Here is a 21,531-nt window from a genome sequence, read left to right as displayed (position 1 = left end):
AATTCTAGGTAAGTCTACATTTATCATAAAATGACAAATAAAAGCATATCCTAGAAGGTGTATGGATCACTTTTGTACAATTCTCTGCATGACTTGCCTACTTGACACATTTTGAATCAGCTGTAATTCCTGTAACTGTCCCTTTTTCCAGTGTTATCAGTATCTTACTGACATTTGTGGCTAGCACAATTTCATATGGGTTTGAAATAGAACTACTTATCCTAAAATAACTGCCAGATGTGCTCAGGGCTCAAAGTATTCTGTTGCCATAAATATGATTAGCATATATATGTGTGACACTGTATGTTAATATTTTCCTTTATTTCTTTTAACAGAAACTGCTAAAAAATCCTATGCCACAGTTAATATAAAAGATGTCAAGGACAAGACCAGATGCTGAATATTGCCTCTCACCAGGAGAAGCACTTACAAGTTAATTAATCTGCACATTTACATTATGTAAGGAAAATGAATAGAATTAAGTTGTACTTTTATTGAAAACAAAATATTATACATTTGATATTGTTGTTTTTTACTTTATTCAACCTAGCTAATTTACTATTCTTGTACAACTTACATAAAAACTATGGATGCTGAATATTTAGCCACATATAATGACAATGTAATAACAATGATAATATATTAATAATTACTATTTGTGGTAATTATAGATTATTTGTAGGGTTTTTTTTTTCAAGTGCATCTAGCCAAAGGTAGGCAGAGAGCAACTACAGAGAACACTAGGGAACATGAAGATATTAACTGATTCTATTACATGGAAAATAAATAACGAAATTAGCGCAACAATTGGCGTCATTTTTCATGCAAATTCATTGGTTAATTCAGTGTTACATAGTAGCATCAACATATACTGTTCTGCTAACCCAAAAATCTTTCATTGGTTACACTATGGTTTAGTTACCTGGTAACATTAATGTCAGTTACAGATTATGTTCTTGTAACATTATTATAATGTTAAATTGTTTGTGGGTAATGCTCAAAATCTAGCATGAAAAGAAAAAAGAAAGTTTGACACCCACATACTTTAAAAAATCTAAGACAATCACTAGGGGACCACTCTGAGCTTTTGATTGATTATACATGTATAATTGGCCAAAGAATGTGTGTATAAGAAGATATGTTTAAAAACTGGACAGGTGGTCAGGGCCACTTTGGTTGTTTCAATGTACACATATAGTAATATTTCACAAAGCAGAAAAAAATGGAAGGTTCTTATCTTATATTCTAGCTTATCAATATCAGTAATTCATAAGCACTGCACTTTGTATTTGGACATCACAAACATGTAATTTGAACCAACACTGCATTCAAAGTACCACAAGACACACATGAGTCAATACTTAACATTTTTTTTCTAAATATTTACTTTAAAAATTGAGAAATTAACTAATGTATGATACTAACATTTGAATTAGAATCTACAATTTGATGCCAAACTTACTGACATACATTCATAAAATAGTTCAATAAGCTTTTATCAGTCACAAACATGATGACATGGCTTCTGACCCATGACAATAGGGTTAATGTCTTAACAGCGTCCATTATAGGGTTGAAGCAATTTCAACACCAAATTAGGTAATCAGGGAAAATATTATATGTCTCAACACATTGTATTTTTTGAAAAAAAAAGTGACTGACATCATTATTTACATAGCTGCCCAACAAAATATTAAATGGTATTTATTTCTGACTCTCTTCTGCACTATTTTAACATCTTAACATTTATCTTTAAATGTTTTGTTTAGTTAGCCACCTAAACAGAGAAATCATCATTGCAACTACAATGCACATCACTTTATGCAAGTTTCTACTTTTAGAAGGCTGCTCCTTTCATCAAAAAAGACATGCAAAAAATACTTGAAATTTAATGAAAAACATAAAACCACCTAAATTCCATTCTACCACATTAATTTTGTATCTTTTAGATATTCTTGAACAGCTGTAAAGTTAATATGCTTGGTATGGAAACAGTTAACAAATCTATACAATTAACCCTAACAAAAATGTATGCATGGGAAGTTGTTTTATATTGCATTAAACTATCCAAAAATATAATGAGGAGTAGGGTAATACAGGCAATGTCACCAAGTGTGTAAGAGAGAGTGGAGTATATAGTATGATACATCATAAAGGAAAAGTATTTGGGGAATGGATCTGTCATCCCTCAGATTCCCATCTCAGACAACAGTGTTTATATGTTAAGGTTTTGTGTGTGAATTTCTTGGTTTGTTTACAAATGCTTACAATACAGTTACAGGTTTTGAGAGTTGATTATTATTTTTTTTACCATTTGACTCAAAATGTTTTTTTGTATTACAGGTGATTGATGGATATTATGTTGTAGAATAGATTTAACCCACTTGTGTATAACCTTGCAGTCACTGAGATACCACACACAGCCATCAGTTTCATTCAAAATTATACGTTCATATACGACTAGCCTAGGCAAATCCCTTAACAGTTTAATAACTATAAATACATGGTACAGCTTTCACATTTTATAAACTCTGTGCAATAATATCCAAAATACCACAACCAAAAATATATTTTGTACATAAAGCATGAATCTCCCCCAATAAATCATAAAATCTTGTTTTCACTCAGAGAATAATGGAGATACATACATGCTCAACTACATTTACTTAAGCAAGCATTTGGATTCAATATAAGAGCCATTACCTTCAGAAGCTAGCCTAAACAAATATAGTAGAATTCAAAAGCATTTTGTTTTACTTTATCAATACAATTGGAGCTTTAAAGAATACTTAATCTTTGTATTTATTGCAATTAAATCCTAAATTTCAAATACTGCCATTTCTCTGCGATACATACACGATGGGTACATACCTTAATCTCTTGTTCTTCCACATGGCTCCTTTCTTTACATTGAAGATCAGAATTTTCCAACATAGTTCTGCATTCAACATAAGATGTTGACTCTGAATTTTCTTCTCTGAGTTTGCACATTAAGTCATCTCGTTGTTTTTCTAAGTCTTTACATGATTTTGTTAACTCTGAAATACAGCACCCAAAAAGAACTCATTTGTACTCACACAATATGCATGTATAAAAAAAACTATTCAGTGAAGTCTGTACAATTTCATGTTTCATAATAATTCTTGCATGACATTTTTTTTTTAAGTTTTTACTTCATGTCAGTTTATAAACACTTTTATACCTATAACATAACTTAAATGTATTACAACTATTAGAAATTGAGTCATAAAAAAATACTTTACTTCGATGCTTTTACTGGTCATGATGAAAAAATATTATTGTTTCTCTGATTATCCTGAGTATATCTGGACCAAGTAGTACTGTAAACAGTTATTAAACTGTATTGAATCAGGTTACATGTAACCTAAAAGTTTTCACCTGAATAAACTAGATGAGAGACAGAAAATACATTTAATACCACTTCCACATTCCACCAGTAGATGTCAAAACATCTACTTGTAGTCTACTTCTAATAAAAAAAAAAAAACAAGATGCTAATGAGAAGAAAATCTGAAGAGAAAGCAGATTTTTTCTCACTTTTGAATCTATCATACCCCATCAAACATCGACTTAAATGTTAATATACTTGATATTAATGATGTTAAGAAAACATGTAGGTTAAAAAAAATCAGTTTAACACAATGATATGAAACCTTATAACCCCAGCATTTTCAAAAAGAAAAAAAAAAGGTTGACCTTTCTTCTTCAGAAGCAAACTTGGAATGTTTAGTTTGCTCCTGCAAAAAGAAAGGTCCACCTTTCAAAAATATTCATTTTACAGGATTTCATATCCTTCTGTTACAGACTTTATAAATTTTTACCTATTTGTCTTTTGTTGTGTAATTATTTCCTGCATATATATGGTATTTCATGCATATAAACCTAGATATATTATTTCCTTTACACTTTACTTGTACTTAATATCATACATAGTTTACAATAAAAAAAATCTTCCATATACTGGTTTTCATATAATAAAAATTAAAATAAACCATTAATAGATATTTCATTTCACTTTGCTTACATGTATATTTAAAAAAAAAGATGTTCTTTGGAATATACTTAGGGAAAAAAGGTATGAAACAGGGGTTAACTTCATTAAATGTTCAGTATACTAGAATGTTTTTCTATGAGCATCATAATTTTTTATTTTGACTTTCTTAATTGCATCTTAAGATCACTAATAAAACAAACATAAATTAGCTTGAAATTTTTTTATCACAGACTTTATGCTACACAATAATATTTCCTTTGACACTCTAAACATCAGAAGACTATGTCCTGAATGCACAAATGTGAAAATTTTATTATGAGCAGTAAAAAAGCAATTTTTAACACACCAATTTTAGCACTTAGTACTTTAAAAACTTGTAAAATAACCAACTCTAATATACAAAATTAAGAAGAAAAATATACAATACCTTTTACTTCAAAACATAAAACAAAAGAACCCACTCCAATATTAAATACAAACTGTTAAAATTTGCTTGTACATGTAAAACATCACTGTGCATTAGTCTGAGTAAAATAACTGTAATTACAAACAAATGTTAATAAGTTAATTTTGAAATACCAATGAGGAAGGATGTATACTTTTAGTGGTAGCCATTTGACCAGCTTTAAATAACTAGGAAAACATATAAACACAAATAAATTCTGAATTTGAGCATAAGCAACATTTCCAAAAATTACTGATGCTGCATCCTCACAACAATATCTATTATAACAAACTACTATTCACAATATTTATGCAGTAAAACTAACCTTAACAATAACAAATTCATAGTTTATGTAATCAGGGCAAGTATATTGTAAGAATACAAAGTCAACATACCATCACATTTATTCTTCGTTTTTTGTAGTAGTATCAACTGCTTCTTGCATTGTTTCACTAGATTCTCATGACTCATCTCCTCCAACTATACCAAACAATTTTAGTTTAAGAAGTTTTACTAACATACAAATAAAAGTGCAAGTGTTATTTAAAAGCTAATTATACTTGTAACTGTATAACTGTTTTAATGCCAAAAAAATAAAAAATTGGTCCGACCTTTATTTTTATTTAACTTCAGTGAAAAACGTTTAAGTTTGAATCCTTTAAACTGGCTTCAGCTAACCCTAAAACCCAAAGAAAGGTGAAAAATTGAATAAATAAAGCAATACTGAATAACCTTTTCATCTCCTTGATTTAATCAGCATATAAAATTGAAAAGTATCAGTATTAGCAAACACTAAATATCAAACCACAACAAAGCACTCACAAGTATTAAAAATGAACAAATGTCTACTCACCAAAACCTTACCACCTGGTTTCTGTGCTCCATTTTTCTGAGCATTTTGTTCACTCTCAGCCATGTTAAAGCAGCTCAAATGGTATTCAATAAAGCTGATAAGAAATAAAATAGTTCACTTTACACATTCAACTCATCAACTGCCTGGAAGCAAATATTTTTACTAGCTTTGTTCATAAATAAATCATCTATTCAGTGTTACCAGACACTTCAATATGTTCATCTTAACAGAATAGATAAGCAAAGCAAAATATAATTTGGGTAACCTTTATAACATATGGTTTAAATGATTTCATGATTATAATTGATCAAATATGCTTGGTATTACTTATAACTTTCACATACATTCTCTAACAAAAGTAGTTTCCACAAATTGTATAATTTTGTAGTGGCCTAAACATTAAGAAAATAAGATTTAGATTGCAATCTTTGTCTGTGATCTTACAGTACCATTATATTTCTCCACATCACCTATTATAGGTGAAATGTCACAGAAAAGAAAATATATTGGTGAACCTGGTGATAATCCAATTATTTGTCTGATATTAATTCCAAAAATGTTAAAGATATTTAAAAAAACTGTGTCAAAAAGAAACTTGCTTGACCTAAATAGAATCCTTCACTTTGCTATCTGCAAAACAGCATTTCAAATATGTTCAACTACTGTAAAATAAGTTAATAAACATCACTGTCCCTCACACTAAAGCACATAGTAATCCAAAATGCAAATCAATCAATGTACTGTATGTATTATTTGTTTTGAATGATATTTTGATTAAAACAAATGTTGTATCAATTAAAATAACATAAAGTGTAAAAGGTACTAGCCATGGAATTATCAATCTTTTGAAGAAACAATTTGTCCATGAAAGGTGACAGCACTTTACAGTCACTTAAAAATATCTAATTGGTCCATACTTTCAAAACTCATCTTCAACTTGTTGCATTGCAACTAAAAGTGGTTTTGAAAATAAGTTTGTCTTGCTTGTCATCCCTGCTGGTACACTGGTAAGTCTTTGAATTTATAATGCTAAAATCAGGGTTTTGATTCCCCTCGGTGGGCTCAGCAGATTGCTCAATGTAGCTTTGCTATAAGAAAACGCACACACTCTTTCTTGTCATAAAAGTTTAAAATGACCAAATAGCAAGCTTTCTGAAAGTAATTTTACATTGTAATGTATATAATGTATCATACTGTTAAAAACAGAGAAACATTTTCAAAGTATCTATGGGGGGAAGTCAACTCACCATAACAGCCAAAATGTCATTTAAGCAAAATAAACAGGAATAAAAAAGGGGTGTCAAATAATAACAATTTGAGCAAATTAGAACTGACAAGTTCATAACAAAACTTACCACCTTCTGTCTGAAATGTATACTAACTGTTGCTTTTACTTTGTAAATTCATGTTTTTACTGAAATTGAAATAGTAATGAATATTTTAAGCAAAAATGAATCATATAACAATCATCAATATTAACTAACTATTTATACATTAATATGCAATATACATTATAGTATTTCTTATGTAACCACCACATATTATAATTTGCTGTTTAATTTTAAATTTGGTGCAAAAGTTTACTGCCATTAGAAAGAGTTAATTTCTACCCCTGGTAAAATTATCTTTCTTTTAATATTGTCTATAACAATGATTGTTGACAGTAAGATGAAAACTAAATTATTACAGTACTCACATCACAAAAAATACTTTCTTCTCCCTAGTTCTGTTAACATAAATCTAAGAAATAAGTCATTTGTATACCTCTCTAATATTAAGTCCTCAGACAAATCCCCTTGCTCCCAAATATATTCTAATGATCTATGATTAAATCTAATCATTCCCCTACTCCTTCAAATCTACCACAGGTATTTTGACCAAGCCTCTCACAATGATGAAAATACAAAACAAGTTTCCTCTGGTTTTTCTATACTCCATTGGAAACAAGCTAAAACCTTTGAGTCTTTAAACTAAGAAAACTTTTTGTAGTCTGTATCTGGACTTTTTCCACTTAATTCTGCAATAATGGGATGAATACTTAACATAATACTTAAAATGAAGTTCTGTAATAATGGGAACAAAATGTATCATAATACTCAAATTGAGACTTAGCAAATTTTTTTGTAAAATGTAATGATAACCTCAACAGTCCTGAACTCAACATTTTTGTACATAGTTCCCCAAACCTTATTTGATCTTTTCACCAATTCTAAACATGTAGCTAAATGTCTGAGGCTTTTATCAATCTCCATTTTATAATTCTTATCACCCTGGAGACATACTAATATTCTGAAGGACTAACATTATGGAAAGTTTCCACTACTACTACTACAAGAATTCAATCTATTATTATTTAATATTTTTCATTCTGCTTCTATATAATTGACATGATTTAAAAACAACAACAGAAAGCTTTAATTGAGGGTAACAATAATATAGGTCTCTCAAATTATTATAAATATACCTCAAACTGTTATCAACTTATCTTCGTAATATAACATTATACTCATGCCACTCTTTATGTAACATAAGTCTGAATGAACATTAGGCCTACATGTGTAATTGCTTTTATGACAAATTTTCAAAATTTTGGCCTCGTCACACTTTAGAGCTTAGGCCCTTCAGAATAATGGATTGTAACCACCAGATCCAGGACAATTTACCACCTTTATGATTAATTCTCACTCGAAAACAAAGTAACTTGTGATGTTGCATTCCTGTTCATAAATACAGATTTTTGAAACATTTGGGAAAAATTATAGCTATAAGACTTGAATGCAATAATCAAATGAAGTCAACCACCAAAATTTCTCCAGTGTTTATAAATGTTCAGAAAGTTTTTGAATGATGTTTCAATTGTGGGCAATTGCTCTAAGTTTTTCTTTACATGAACCAAACTGTCATAGTCAGAAAAACACGTTTATCTGAACACAAAGCTATAACTATGACAATTTGGTTCATGTAAATTTTTCAAGAAGTGATTAGAAAATCACTTCTTGAAAAATTTTAGTCTCTTGTATTCAAATGAAAAATATGTTTGACAACTGTTTTATTGAAATAGAACCATTTCCTTCTGATGAGATGCCAATTTTATGCAACAAAGTGCCAAATATTTTGTGACAATATGTAATTTCTCAACAATAACATGATGAGGGCCAGTCTCAAAGACATTTGAACTTTAGAAATACTGCATTTTTTTGGCATAGAAGAAATATTAGTTTTTGTGGAGAGTGATGGTTACTGTATATGAATTACGTCTCACCCAAATATGTTTTATGTAGTTTACCCTTTTATTTTTTATCAGTTTTTTTGAAAATATTTTATTGAAATAGAACCATTTCCTTCTAATGAGATGCCATTTTATGCAACAAAGTGCCAAATATTTTGTGACAATATGTAATTTCTCATCTTGAAAAATACAAGCTATAATTACCAAATTACCCATTTAATTATATACTCATTTTAAAACAAACAAATTGAAGATATTTTCAAAAAAGTAATAACAAATAAATAAAAAGGTAAACTACATAAAAAATATTTGGGTGAGACTTTGTCCAATGAGACATAATTCGTATACAGTAACCATCACTCTCTACAAAAACTAATATTTCTTCTATGCCAAGAGGAATGTGTCACTATAATCATCTGCTTTTACCACTTGAAACCAGAGTTCCAACACACTGGCCTATATGTTTCCTAAGGCATAGCACAGCTTTAACTTCTAACTTATTTTCTGTAAATTACTGATTCCTCTTTTAAACTTATAAAAGTGCTAGCTTTTCTTACTGCTGACAGTGCCAGCATATCAATTTATATAACTCAATAAACATGTTATAAGTTTTAATTACCCATAAAATAGCCTTTTTATCCCTGGAATAATCCTAAAGTAGACCTCTTACAAACCTTTTCCAGCAGATAAATATCCTTTTTAGGGAGAGACAATAACTCTACACAGTATTCCAAAGGAGGCCTAACTAGTGATTTAGATAAGGTAATTATATGCCTCTTTTGACTTATAATCAATAGATTTACAAATTGTAATGTAGTTTTTATTATGTTTGCTATTACCAACACCATACTGCCTCAATTGCTTGAGGAACTTTACCACCATTATGCCAAAATACTTTTTTTTCATCCATCACAGTACATTCCATTATTTTAAATAAATGTGGGACCTAAATTTTTATCATGATTACTCCAATGCATTATCTTACACTTATTATAATTAAAAGTCCTTTCCCAATTATTGTCAAAAAAAAAAAAAACACTCATTCTGTGGTACCTCAATTCTTCAACAGAACTAAAAATACCCATGAGTTTAATATCCTCTACAAACTTTATGAATTTGCTAATTATACTCTTATAAACATCACTAATGTGACTTTGAAAAAGCAAAGGCTCAATAACTGACCCTTGAAGCATCCCACAATTAACAACAATCTACCCTTTTAATTTCACTTTCTCTCATACAACCAACATACAATCCAACTTGCTAAATATCAAAAATTTCTAAAAATCTCATTACACCAAATCCACTTAGATAACTTGCAGCATCCTTTAAAAAGAGAACATATCAATTAGGGTATATTTATATTAGTGAATCCATATTAATATCCTTTATGACACTATATTTCACAAGATAAATTTGCAAAGCTTCTTTTAACACTCTCTAGACCTTTTTCCACTATCTACACAAGTAAAACTACCTGGTCTATAATCTCTAGTGTACCTCTCATAACCCCTTTTAAAAACATGAATAACACAACAGTTCTTCAATCCCCAAGCACCTGAACACTATCTACTGATGTAACCCACAAGTCACATTTTAAGAATTTCTCATTTGCAGTTTATCACCACTTTTGCTTTTACCACAAAGCTAAATTTTCATTAAATTTCCTAACTTTTCCACCAAACAAATTAACTTTGTAGTATAGCTTAATAAAGATGCAAACCAGAGAAAGGTGCCTTCTTCCAAAATAAGAAAAGCACAAACTTAAAGAATTACACATTTATCCATACCCTGAAAGAACAAGTTACTTGAAAATTACTTTCAACAATTCTACTTGTGTCAAAAGAATGTAAATGTACAGCATCCCCTTATATATAAGTTATAGCAAATTAAAGCTATAATAACAACTCAAAAAATTTAATTATACCTTTAAAACAGTGATTATTTTACGGTTTCTTACTATAATGATATCACACTCTATTACCAGTTATTTTCCTGCTACAATTAGTTCACGTTTGATAATGTAGTTCAATAAAAATTCTCATGTAATAAACTTTATATTATTAATTTGCTATTATACATCACATAGTTTCAAGAAATACAAGTGTTATAGGCAAGCTCTCATTTTTTAAGTATCAAGCTAAACAGCACTCGTGTCTTATAAATTGGTCATGCAAGAAAGCCTTTTTATGAATACTAAGCATCATATACCAAACACCAGCTTAATTTACACAGAAGTTTACTATATTAATAACCATATCTTTCTCATTAGAAAAAAAATTACACTCAACAAACACACACAACTGAAAACTGAATTATGAAATAGTCAATGAGGTTCAACAGATAACAGCAACACAATAGTAATACATATATACATACACACACTACAAAAATATGCCACATTTTATACTGTTGCTAGTTATCTATGGTACTATTTAAATTTAATAAGATTAACAGTTCTTGTTTTTTCAATTAGATATTTCTAATCCTCTTAATTTAATGAAATACTTGAAATCAAAAGACATTTATTTCTAAAGAAATTACCAATGTCCTTACTGTGCACACTACTTACTCACTGCTAAGCTTAATTATACAAGGCACTAATTTTACTCGGAATGAAATGTTAATAAGAATACCAGTATACGGAAAGTAATCATTTTTCATTAAGCACGAACAGTATGAAATGAAAATATATAAATTTGCATAATTATGACATACTATGTTTTGAGTAATCGGTATGAACAGTATGAAATGAAAATATATAAATTTGCATAATTATGACATACTATGTTTTGAGTAATCGGTAAATGGGTCTTGGAAGAAAACATCATAACACTGCAAAAAACCAATTATATTTGTGAGGTTTCAGTTCTTCTTCAACCCTCAAATGTTTTTCTTTCTACACATTTTTGCAAAAATTGTGACAATAGATCAGTTTATCCAGTAAGAAAAATGGTCCCTGTTGGGATATTGACAGTATTTATGAAAAACTAAGTTTAACTAATTTAGTATTCAATATAAGAATATAAATATCTAAGCTAAAATAAGTTTTCCATTCATTACATATTTTTTACTTATGACACTATGTACTCCTAGATGGATTGATTTATTAAATTAACTAAATAATATTGTAATAACTTCAAGTTCTGGTTTTTGGTGCAGCTTGCTTTAATCAGAAAATAACGGTAAACTTGATAGAGACAGTACTCCTACCTGTGCATAAACTTAAAAACTAGGCTAAATACTCATTTGAAAACACCAAAAAACATCTAGCACAATATCCGGGCTACTACATGATAGGCACTGCTTTACATATGTGTTGGAGGAATTGACTGGGTTGCTTATATCTTTGTCATTACCTTAAATTAAGATCCAAGAGAGCAAAACAACAGTTTATAGAACTCCCAACAAGTGCAATTTAGGAATATGTCTCTGCACGTGTAATAATAATAAAAGAGTATGGAGTACAGTAATACCACCGTATCAATAATGGCACTTTATCGTTTAAAATTTACAAAATCATACTAAACCCTTTGGAATATGTAGTTCCATGCGATATTCCAAATTCAATTTCCGGCGAAATTATATTATGTACAACACGTAATAATTATTATTATAGTGTTATATTATTATTCGCGCGTAATTTTATATTGAAACCAATGGATACATTGCGAAGTGTTAACTCTTCCCAAGATAAACTTCACCCGAGATCAGGTGAGTATAACCTACTAACAGTATTATTAGTAATATTAAATTATTCGCATTACTAATATTAATGCCTAAAAAGGCCTATTAACAAGTTTAGAATATAGGTCTATCTTTTATTCTAATTGTATAAAAGTTGAATTTCACAGTTTGTAAATTAGAATTTCATTCTTAAAAACTCCTATAGATGAAAATTTTACAGTAGTTACCTTAAAACCGATAACTTCTAATTACACGTTTACATGATTACATAGCGAAATGAGTAAACTCTTCGGGAACTAAGGTGAATGTTTTTCCTATGTAGTTATATACAGTCTTTTATAAATTTGCTTTCTGTATTTTTAGTTCTAGAGAAAAATGAGAAAAAGTATATAATAACATTTTTATTATAAATAACAACATCTAATAAAGCAAATTTATCAAAAATATAAAATAAATTTTACAAGAAAAAATATTGCGATCGATTTTTCTATTTTGTGTAGTTAATCGCAAAGCTATACCTGGACTATCTGTGTTGAGCTCCTCACGGGTATTGAAACCCAGTTTTTAACGTTATAAGCCTTCAGACTTGTCACTAGGGGCTTTTATATGATGAGTTTAAGCGTCACATCATGGATTTCTACTCTTTATCTCTCTCTTTAGGATGCTTGAATTATTTTGTTCTAGAAATGCTTCTTAAATCATCATAAAATCTCTTGTGCGAAAAATTACTATTTCACAAGTTTTTACATGCCTTGTTTATCACACACATAAAAATTAACTCGATAGTTGTTGCTTTTATCTGCATACGAAACTTCAAAAAATTAAGATATATTGAGAAAAACATATATATACACACACACACCCGTGGGACAGCGGTATGTTTCCAGACTAACAACACTATAAACTGGATTTCAACACCCGTGGTAAGCAGAATACAGACACCCCATTGTATAACTTTGTGGTTGACTTCAGACGAACGGTTAAAAAGAACAAAACTTCAGCTATGTTTCTTTTCATAATAGCAAAATCTTTATTACTCTAGAAATGAATTTAGATGTCGAAAACAACATAATGGAATATTTGATGAGATATCATTATAGCCTTTATCAATAAAAGATTCATTACACAGAATTACGCCAGAATACCACGGCTACTTTATAGTATTATGGAACCAAAAACGTTGGCAAGTTCTTATAAGTTATCTGACGAAAATAATTAAACGTCCAAATTCACATAACAGTAATAATGTTCTTTATTTTATTCTCTGAACTTTGAAACAGGATCGCAGGGCAGATTTCCCAACTGGCGGTCAGTACCCTGACCTCTCCGAAAAAGCAACATTATATCTTTGTTATTAAGAATCAAACAACGTAAACTTAAATTTTCAGTACCCAGTTTGCTCCAAAAAATTAACAACATATGTTTGCTTTTAAGAACCAAAAACCGTAAATATAAGTTTTTCATTGCAGCTAGTGTTTTTAATTTTCCAACACATATAACATAAGACCAAATAAAATTCAAATAAGCAATAAGTTTTGATGATTTTGTTGTCCATCACAAATTTGTTATTTCCCGTTCCAATATTCAAAATGGTGACATGAGACAGTCATTTTTCTTCAATGGTAGAACGTATGTGACTTTTGATTCGACATAAAGAAGAAAATGATCTTTCAGCAAAACAGAATGTGGCTGGAACAGTGCTAAATTTTTGCGCTAAGTGAGAATAAGTTGAAAGGAGTTAAGAGACGCCATTCTCATAAATCAATTTTGACAAATTATATCCTGAAGACAAATGAGAATTTTCTTTTTCTTCATCGAGAAAACCAACCACAATCTTTCTTTTCGAAGATAATTTATTCTCATTCAGTCCATAAAAGTCACAAAGTAATGAGACATCATTTGTAACATCTTCTTTTTCTGGTTGCATTATGACAGGAGAAAGACTGCAAAAATTATTTTGATTATTTTTATCGAAACGAGATTGAATTTGCTCTTTAAAAGCTTGAACAGTGGGAGGAAAGATGTCGTCTCTAGCATAAGAATTTGGACTGTCAAAATCTGCAGTAGCAGATACAAATCCAGCTTCTAAGGTATGTTCTGTTGGTATTCAGCGGTGAAGAATGGTAAGATCTTTGAAACTGATACCTTGTTCTTCCTTAATTATTTCTTTTATGTCTTTCATCAAATTTGTGGCTTCTTCCCATAGCTTAGAAAAATTTTCGTTTGGCTCTAATGATTTAAGGTTGTTGATTGTCAAATCAGCAGAATTTCTTGCCCAAAACACATTCATTTTCTTCTGATTGAAGGTAAGATGACAAAGATGAAGTTTCATTTAAAATATTTTCCAAGACTAGGAGAGAGTGAAGATGTATTCTAAGTCATAGATTAAAATTAAAAGACCTTTATCCGTGGCCGAAGTGCTGGGATTTTTTGAAACAATTTTAAGAACGGCGAGAAATGTAGTTTCAATACGTTTCTTCAAGGCCGCCGTTGCAGCATGTCTTAAGGCCCAGCGGGTCTCACACTGAGACTAAAGTGCAATAACTTGCTCTCCGCGACTTTTTTTTTAATTTCATGAAAAATTTGGTGATGCTTGGAACTTCCCTCGACAAAAGAAGAAATTGATTGTATTGTTTCTAGAGTTTTTCTCAGTGATTGAGTTTTCTTTAGGGCTTTTTGAACTACTATGTAAAGCAAGTGACCAAAACAATAGACATAAATTGATTTTCGGGACACAATTTCGATTAGTCTTTGAAGAGCAGCATATTTGCCTTTCATGTGACTGGAGCCGTCGTATCCTTGGTCAACTATCAAAGAAAGATCGAGACCCTGTTACTTGAGAATTATCTTCACTAGTCGTCCCTAATTTAGCAGTGTAAGACGAGAGGGAAGTCATCACCACCCACCGCCAACTCTTGGGCTACTCTTTTACCAACGAATAGTGGGATTGACCGTCACTTTATGACGTCCCCACGACTGAAAGAGTGAGCATATTTGGTGCGACGGGGATTGGAACCCGCGACCCTTAGATTACGAGTCGAACGCCTTAACCCACCTGGCCAAGCCTGTTATTGAAAGATAATATTGAAAAAATCTATTATTTTTAAATAATATTATTATTTAACTGAAATTTGATAACATTTGAAGTGTGTATACAAACCAAAATGTAAAAGTATTCCTTATTACTGACCTTGAATTATGGTAATAAGTGCAGAGGGCCTGGCATGGCCTAGCGCGTTAAGGCGTGCGCTTCGTAATCTGAGGGTCGCGGGTTCGCGCCCGAGTCGCGCCAAACATGATCGCCCTCCCAGTCGTGGAGGCATTATAATGTGACGGTCAATCCCACTATTCGTTGGTAAAAGAGTAGCCCAAGAGCTGGTGGTGGGTGGTGATGACTAGCTGCCTTCCCTCTAGTCTTACACTGCTAAATTAGGGACAGATAGCCCTCGAGTAGCTTTGTGCGAAATTCCAAAACAAATTCCAAAACAAAAATAAGTGCAGAAAAAGACAAAATATTTTTGTCGACAAATAATGATGTTGCTGAGTCTATAAGCATGTTAATCATATGACTACCATCAAAGCAGAAGACTCCGAACAGCAAAAAGCTGTTTGCGTACACTAGATTTCTTGACTAGTTTATTAAAACTTTATCTAGGTGGAAAGCCAGAATACTGCATTTTGCAAAATAAGTAATTTGTTTGACATGTTTTAAAAAGTACAAAGAAAATAGCGTTTTCACTTTACTATACATAAAATAATCACCCTTCTCTGCAGAGTTAAAAGGATCCCCATAATTCACTGAGGCTCTAGTGTATCGATTAAACTCTTCAATTGACCAGAATTACTTTTGTAGCTACCCCAAGTAGGCTCTGTACACAAAAACAAACTGGGTAAAGGCACTTACTCATGTGAGTAGATTTTGTTTGTTTGTTTTGAATTTCGCACAAAGCTACTCGAGGGCTATCTGTGCTAGTCGTCCCTAATTTAGCAGTGTAAGACTAGAGGGAAGGCAGCTAGTCATCACCACCCACCGCCAACTCTTGGGCTACTCTTTTACCAACGAATAGTGGGATTGACCGTCACATTATAAAGCCCCCACGGCTGAAAAGGCGAGTATGTTTGGCGCGACCCTCAGATTACGAGTCGCACGCCTTAACACGCTTGGCCATGCCGGGCCCATGTGAGTAGAAGCATGGATATAGTTTCACACCTGATGCCCCTAAGATCTCAAGAAAGGTCAGAAATACAAAATTCGATACCAGATTCAGATTTCACAATCTTTAAACCTACCCCCTAAATCCTTATGCTTTGGCGACGTTTTGATGCGTTTTAGCTTCCTCTTTGGTTCTACAAATACATTATAGCAGGGAGCCACGAAGTCTAAATAAGGTCACTCCCCGGACCATTTCAAATCCATCTGTTAAGTTTGGTTCTATTAGACTTAAAACACGCAGCGTGAAACAATATATGTTTCATAACTGTAATGTAAAGCTATCATACTGTGCTGTGGTGTGTACACTAGTTTAGCTCCAGTTACACTATAGGTTATTTAGTAATTTATACATAACAATTCATTAAAGCTAGAAAATGTAATTCTCAAGAAAGTCGATTTTATGAGAAAGTTTTCTAGCCTAAGAGATGTCCTTTCCTGGAAATCTTACTTTTATTGATGATGCAAAAGCCCATAACTGATAATTCAGGAAAGAGAACTACCAGTGTTTGATGTAATCACTATAAATATTGGTGTTTTTTTTTTTCTTTTAGGACTGACCTAAATGCAAAAGAAACATGGACGACTGTAGTATTTGGTGAGTCTGCGACTAAGTGGTGTAATTTGTACCGAACTTCCAGTCTTATGCCATCTAATGTAATGCAACTTCAGTGCTGGTCAAAGCTGCAGAAATACTTAAAAAAATAAATACTTGAGGTCTAGGAAATTGTGAATGTATCACTCCACCAACATCTAAGTGAATGAGCATTTGGACCATTTTTGGGGGGCTTTCACACAGTTACTTGGCTGCAACAATTGAATTCTGGAACATGATACTGAGTCTAGATGATTAAGGCCTAGATTCCATCATACATTTGAGTAAAAAGCAAAAGTGCAATAGTATGACTTTGAAACAGTCATCATTGAGTTATACTAGAGGTTCGACCTGATGGAAAACAGAGCAACCCATCAGACTGAGTTCGAGGCTCAGAAGAGTTTGACCATTTAAACTGATTATTGTCCAATTCGCAAAATAAAGCTTACCCTCTGATGATCTCTGTGTATCACTATCCTCATTAAGAAGGTAGATGAAGAACTATCCAACGAAATAATGTGGTACCATCTAGATGTAAGAGAGCTAGTTTATGTCACAATGTAGTACAACGTACTGCAAATCATTCACAAGAGAGCAAAAAACCTTTAGTTGCAGTTGGTGCCTGGGTAAGATTTTCTATTGGATATGAAGTCATTGTAACAGATTCGGGTCCAATCTAGGGTTAACCAAAAATCCTCTTGGCATTCAGATACGAACACATTACTATCCATTGAATGAATAAGGCTATCCCAGTCCTTCTTTGGTTTACATACTGGAACCTATGCTGTCAATGCCTTCACTAGGATACCATTCTGGAGGGGTAGAGTGAAGTTTCTGATTTAACTGTGCAGTGCTAGGACTGGTCATATTTGGCCATTGAATTTTAATGAAAAACTTGTAAAAAAAAAAAAGTATAATGGATAGCCTATCTCTTTCAGGGCTAGGAAAGTCTTCATAAGTGCAAGGTAAGTGAAATGGGAGTGTCAGATTATAGCATTAATGTTAGGGCTGTGTCCATTGAATCATTATTATCAACATATCTGAGGTTGCTAATTCAGAATCGCGTAGAATTTATACAGTGAGATTAAATCAATGACTTGTAGGCAGAATATGTTGATGTATTTGTAGGGTTGGCTGGCAAATTGAATCAGGCAACAGTCCCTCAACATCAAATAGACTAATAATAAAACTTGCGACTATGAATATGGCTGGTGCTGAAATACAGTATGTGTTAAACGATGCGATAGTAAAGTATTCAGAGAGTACTTGGTCCAGTAGCATTTGGATACTGGCAAGTTAAGCTAGTTGATAAGAGTATACTGAGACTTCTTTTAGCATAAAAGGCGATTTCTACTCTTTTTTTTTGCATGCTGTTTGACCTGTATAAAACGTCTACCATGTTGTAAGGCTAATGGGGCTATAATGGAAGAAGCTCCTGGTCTATATTACTGACGTCTTAATGTTAATTCATACATTTAAGTCTCTGCTTGAGGACCTGTAAATAATATTTTAGTTGATAAAAATGATAGGCTTGAAACTAAAAACCAGAAATATATATATACTTTCATACGCAGTGAACTGAAATTTCTCAATCATATCGTAGGTAAAAAAGAAATATCCACCAATCCTGCTGCAATAACAGCAATATAAGATCAACCTCAACTAAATGAGAAGTCCACAATTTCCTCAGTTTAACATTATATATATTACTGATGATTTCATGTCAATTTATTCAAGGTCAGTTACTAAGGTCATCTCAAGGAATGCCTGCAAGGCATGAGGGGAGGTTAAGAGGTCAGTGACCTCCCTCTTCGGAGAAAACCATACGCTCTGGAAGGGAGATTGAAGAAACAACAGCAAGAGTGTAGAGTAGAAAATATCATATTATATCAATTAAAATAAGCTAAAATAGTTTTCTATTTGTATGATGATTTTTCTAAACTGAAGCTTCCTAAAAGGAAGCATCTATTTATTATAGTTAGAGGATTTTAGATGATTATTCACCTACGTAAAATTTATAAACATATCAGGTGATTTGATTTATACAGTTTAATAATTAAATTTAAAGTAAAAGTGACCAATATTTTTTTTTATTTCGTACAAAGCTACACGAAGGCTATCTGCGCTACGAAGACAGCTAGTCAATCACCAATCGCCGCCCACTCTTGGGCTACTCTTTTACCAGCTAACAGTGGGATTGACTGTTACATAATAACGCACCCACGGCTGAAAGGGCGAGCATGTTTGGTGTGAAAGGGATTCGAACCCGCGATTCGCAGGTTACGAGTCGAGCGCTCCTAAGCATAAACCATGTGTTTATTGTTAAAAACAATTATCGAAAACATAATTCAACATAAACATAGATGACCATCTAAAAACAAAACTGAAAAAAAGGTGTCAGCACTGATTGCTCCAATCTCTAAATGAGCAAAATGTAGAGCAAAAATAAACACAGAACATTTTAATAGAAAGCCAAAACAGTATCTTCATTCATCAACAGAGGGCGATTTATTACCCAAGAGTTTGAGATTGACGCAATTTAAAAACCAAAAACGATTTTCGCGTACAAACAACGCCGAGTGCAACGTGACATTTTTCGTCATTGTGCTATCACTCAGCCAATCAGCGAAGGACATTACGTATCACATTTTAGGTCACGTTGCAAGTAGTGTGGAATCTGGAACGTGTGGTCGGGCGAGGTAACCACTGAGAGTCATTTGGGAGAGGAAGTGCTTTACGTATAAGCTATATTTGAAGGAGTTGCCCAATTGTCCAGACGTTCATATAAAATATTAGACCCTTTTCTAGAGCAGTTGTGATGATGCTTTTACAGACTTAGCATATAATCATTAGTAGCAGAGAAAACATTTGTGTGAAATTGAACTTAGAACTAAATAGCCAGCATTAATAGGGGTATTTTGCGAGTTTATTGTCCTCAGCGCGTAATATCAAAATACTGAATACGCACATTTTGTATGCAATGTCTGCTCCCAAAGCAAAAAACTTGGTTCACTGGTTTAGACGCGGACTACGACTTCATGATCAACCTGCTCTCCTAGAAGGACTCGCAGGATGCACGACTTTTCGTTGTGTGTTTATTTTGGACCCTTGGTTCGCAGGTTCATCCAATGTTGGAGTAAACAAGTGGAGGTATGTAAATTATTTTATCTAATTATTTTTATGCTAGTAAGTTGTTGTTACTTTATGGTAGCGAAAATTTTAAAAAGTCATTACAGTTGTTGGTATAAACATGTTTTGTTTTATACTATTACTAGCGGCGTCCTCGTTATAAAGCTGTTTAATAATAACACAGTTTGAATTTCGCACTAATCTACAAGAAACCCTGACAAGATGTTCTAACCGTCCCTAGTTTTAGCAATGATAGTCTAGAGCGAAGATAGTCAACACCACCCATCGCCGACTCTTGGGCTACTTTTTACTGACAAATAATGTGTTTAAGCATGTTTGGGGTGATGGGGATTCGAGTCCGTAGATTACAATCCATCACACTAACCACCAGACCTACTAGTTATTTAGGAGAGGAAGTACTTAGGTTGGAGTGTCGAAGCGACTCCTTAGCTTTGTTAATCCCCTTTTCCTTCTCGTTCCAGTAGAATTACTAAATTGACTTTTTAAAAATTTTAAACACTTTTTCTAAACTACTAATGCATCTAACTGCATGTTGATCCGTTAGTTGAAATATGAGTCACATAAAATTTTTAATCGAAATTACCGTCAGTACTGTGATGTGATTTCCATCGATTATTGTTGTAGTCACCAACAGTATTTGTATATAAAATGAGTGATTTTACTGAATTTGTTCGGTCAATGCACTCGACCGCGGGGAATAGTATCTAAACAATTCTGAACTTAATATTAATTTCTGATAAACGGTAGCCACCTACATGTAACAGAGTTTAAAATATACGTAGCCATCAGTATAGTTATTACCATTAGATTCCATCAAGGAACATAGGGCCGCAATCGCTTGCGGATTCTTCAACAAGTATTTAAGTGAGTAGGTTGTTAGCCCACTGCACCGAGCCGTCCCTAATTTAGTAGTGTAAGACTAGAGGAAAGGCAGCCAGTCATCACCACCCACCGCCAACTCTTGGACTACTCTTTTACCAACGAATAGTGGGATTAACCGTAACATTATAACGTCCCCACGGCTGGGAGGGCGAGCATATTTGGCGCGACGCGGGCGCGAACCGCGACCCTCGGATTACGAGTCGCATGCCTTACGCGCTTGGGCATGCCAGGCCATAGTCGTTAGTATAGCTAATTAAATACACTCTTAAAATTATCATGCTTATGATTATTAGAATGCATCGGATCATCATGGTGTTTTTGGCCGTAAACCCAATAATACCTTACTAGATTCGGCTAACCTAGGATACTTAGGCTAGTTCTAAAATCATATACTAAGCTGATAGTGCAGAATAAACATTATAAAAAAAGCATTTCGTTATAACAGAATATTTGTAAAGATTGAAG

The 21,531-nt window shown here is 32.4% G+C and overlaps 2 protein-coding genes across 3 annotated transcripts in view; one reads left to right on the top strand and one right to left on the bottom strand.

Annotated features, from left to right (window-relative positions):
* LOC143236625 (uncharacterized) overlaps positions 1–11,823 on the bottom strand; it is a 78,862-nt gene extending 67,039 nt beyond the window's left edge. Inside the window, 4 exon segments of the mRNA XM_076474961.1 lie at positions 2,872–3,038; positions 4,856–4,940; positions 5,314–5,407; positions 11,756–11,823. Of these exon segments, the coding sequence (XP_076331076.1) occupies positions 2,872–3,038; positions 4,856–4,940; positions 5,314–5,407; positions 11,756–11,763 (354 nt within the window). The 5' untranslated portion in view covers positions 11,764–11,823.
* Positions 11,824–19,708: 7,885 nt separating this feature from the next.
* LOC143236791 (cryptochrome-1-like) overlaps positions 19,709–21,531 on the top strand; it is a 33,361-nt gene continuing 31,538 nt past the window's right edge. The window contains exon 1 of one of the 2 annotated variants that reach the window (XM_076475352.1): positions 19,709–20,184. In XM_076475352.1, coding sequence (XP_076331467.1) covers positions 20,015–20,184 — 170 coding nt within the window. In that variant the 5' untranslated portion in view covers positions 19,709–20,014. The remainder of the gene's footprint in view (positions 20,185–21,531) is intronic. The other variant, XM_076475351.1, reaches the window with a different exon arrangement.

The sequence above is a fragment of the Tachypleus tridentatus genome, chromosome 13, assembly GCF_004210375.1.
Source record: "Tachypleus tridentatus isolate NWPU-2018 chromosome 13, ASM421037v1, whole genome shotgun sequence".
NCBI classification, from domain to species: domain Eukaryota; kingdom Metazoa; phylum Arthropoda; class Merostomata; order Xiphosura; family Limulidae; genus Tachypleus; species Tachypleus tridentatus.
The sequence above is the reverse complement of the archived record's forward strand: the minus strand, read 5'-3'. Positions and strand labels throughout refer to the sequence as shown.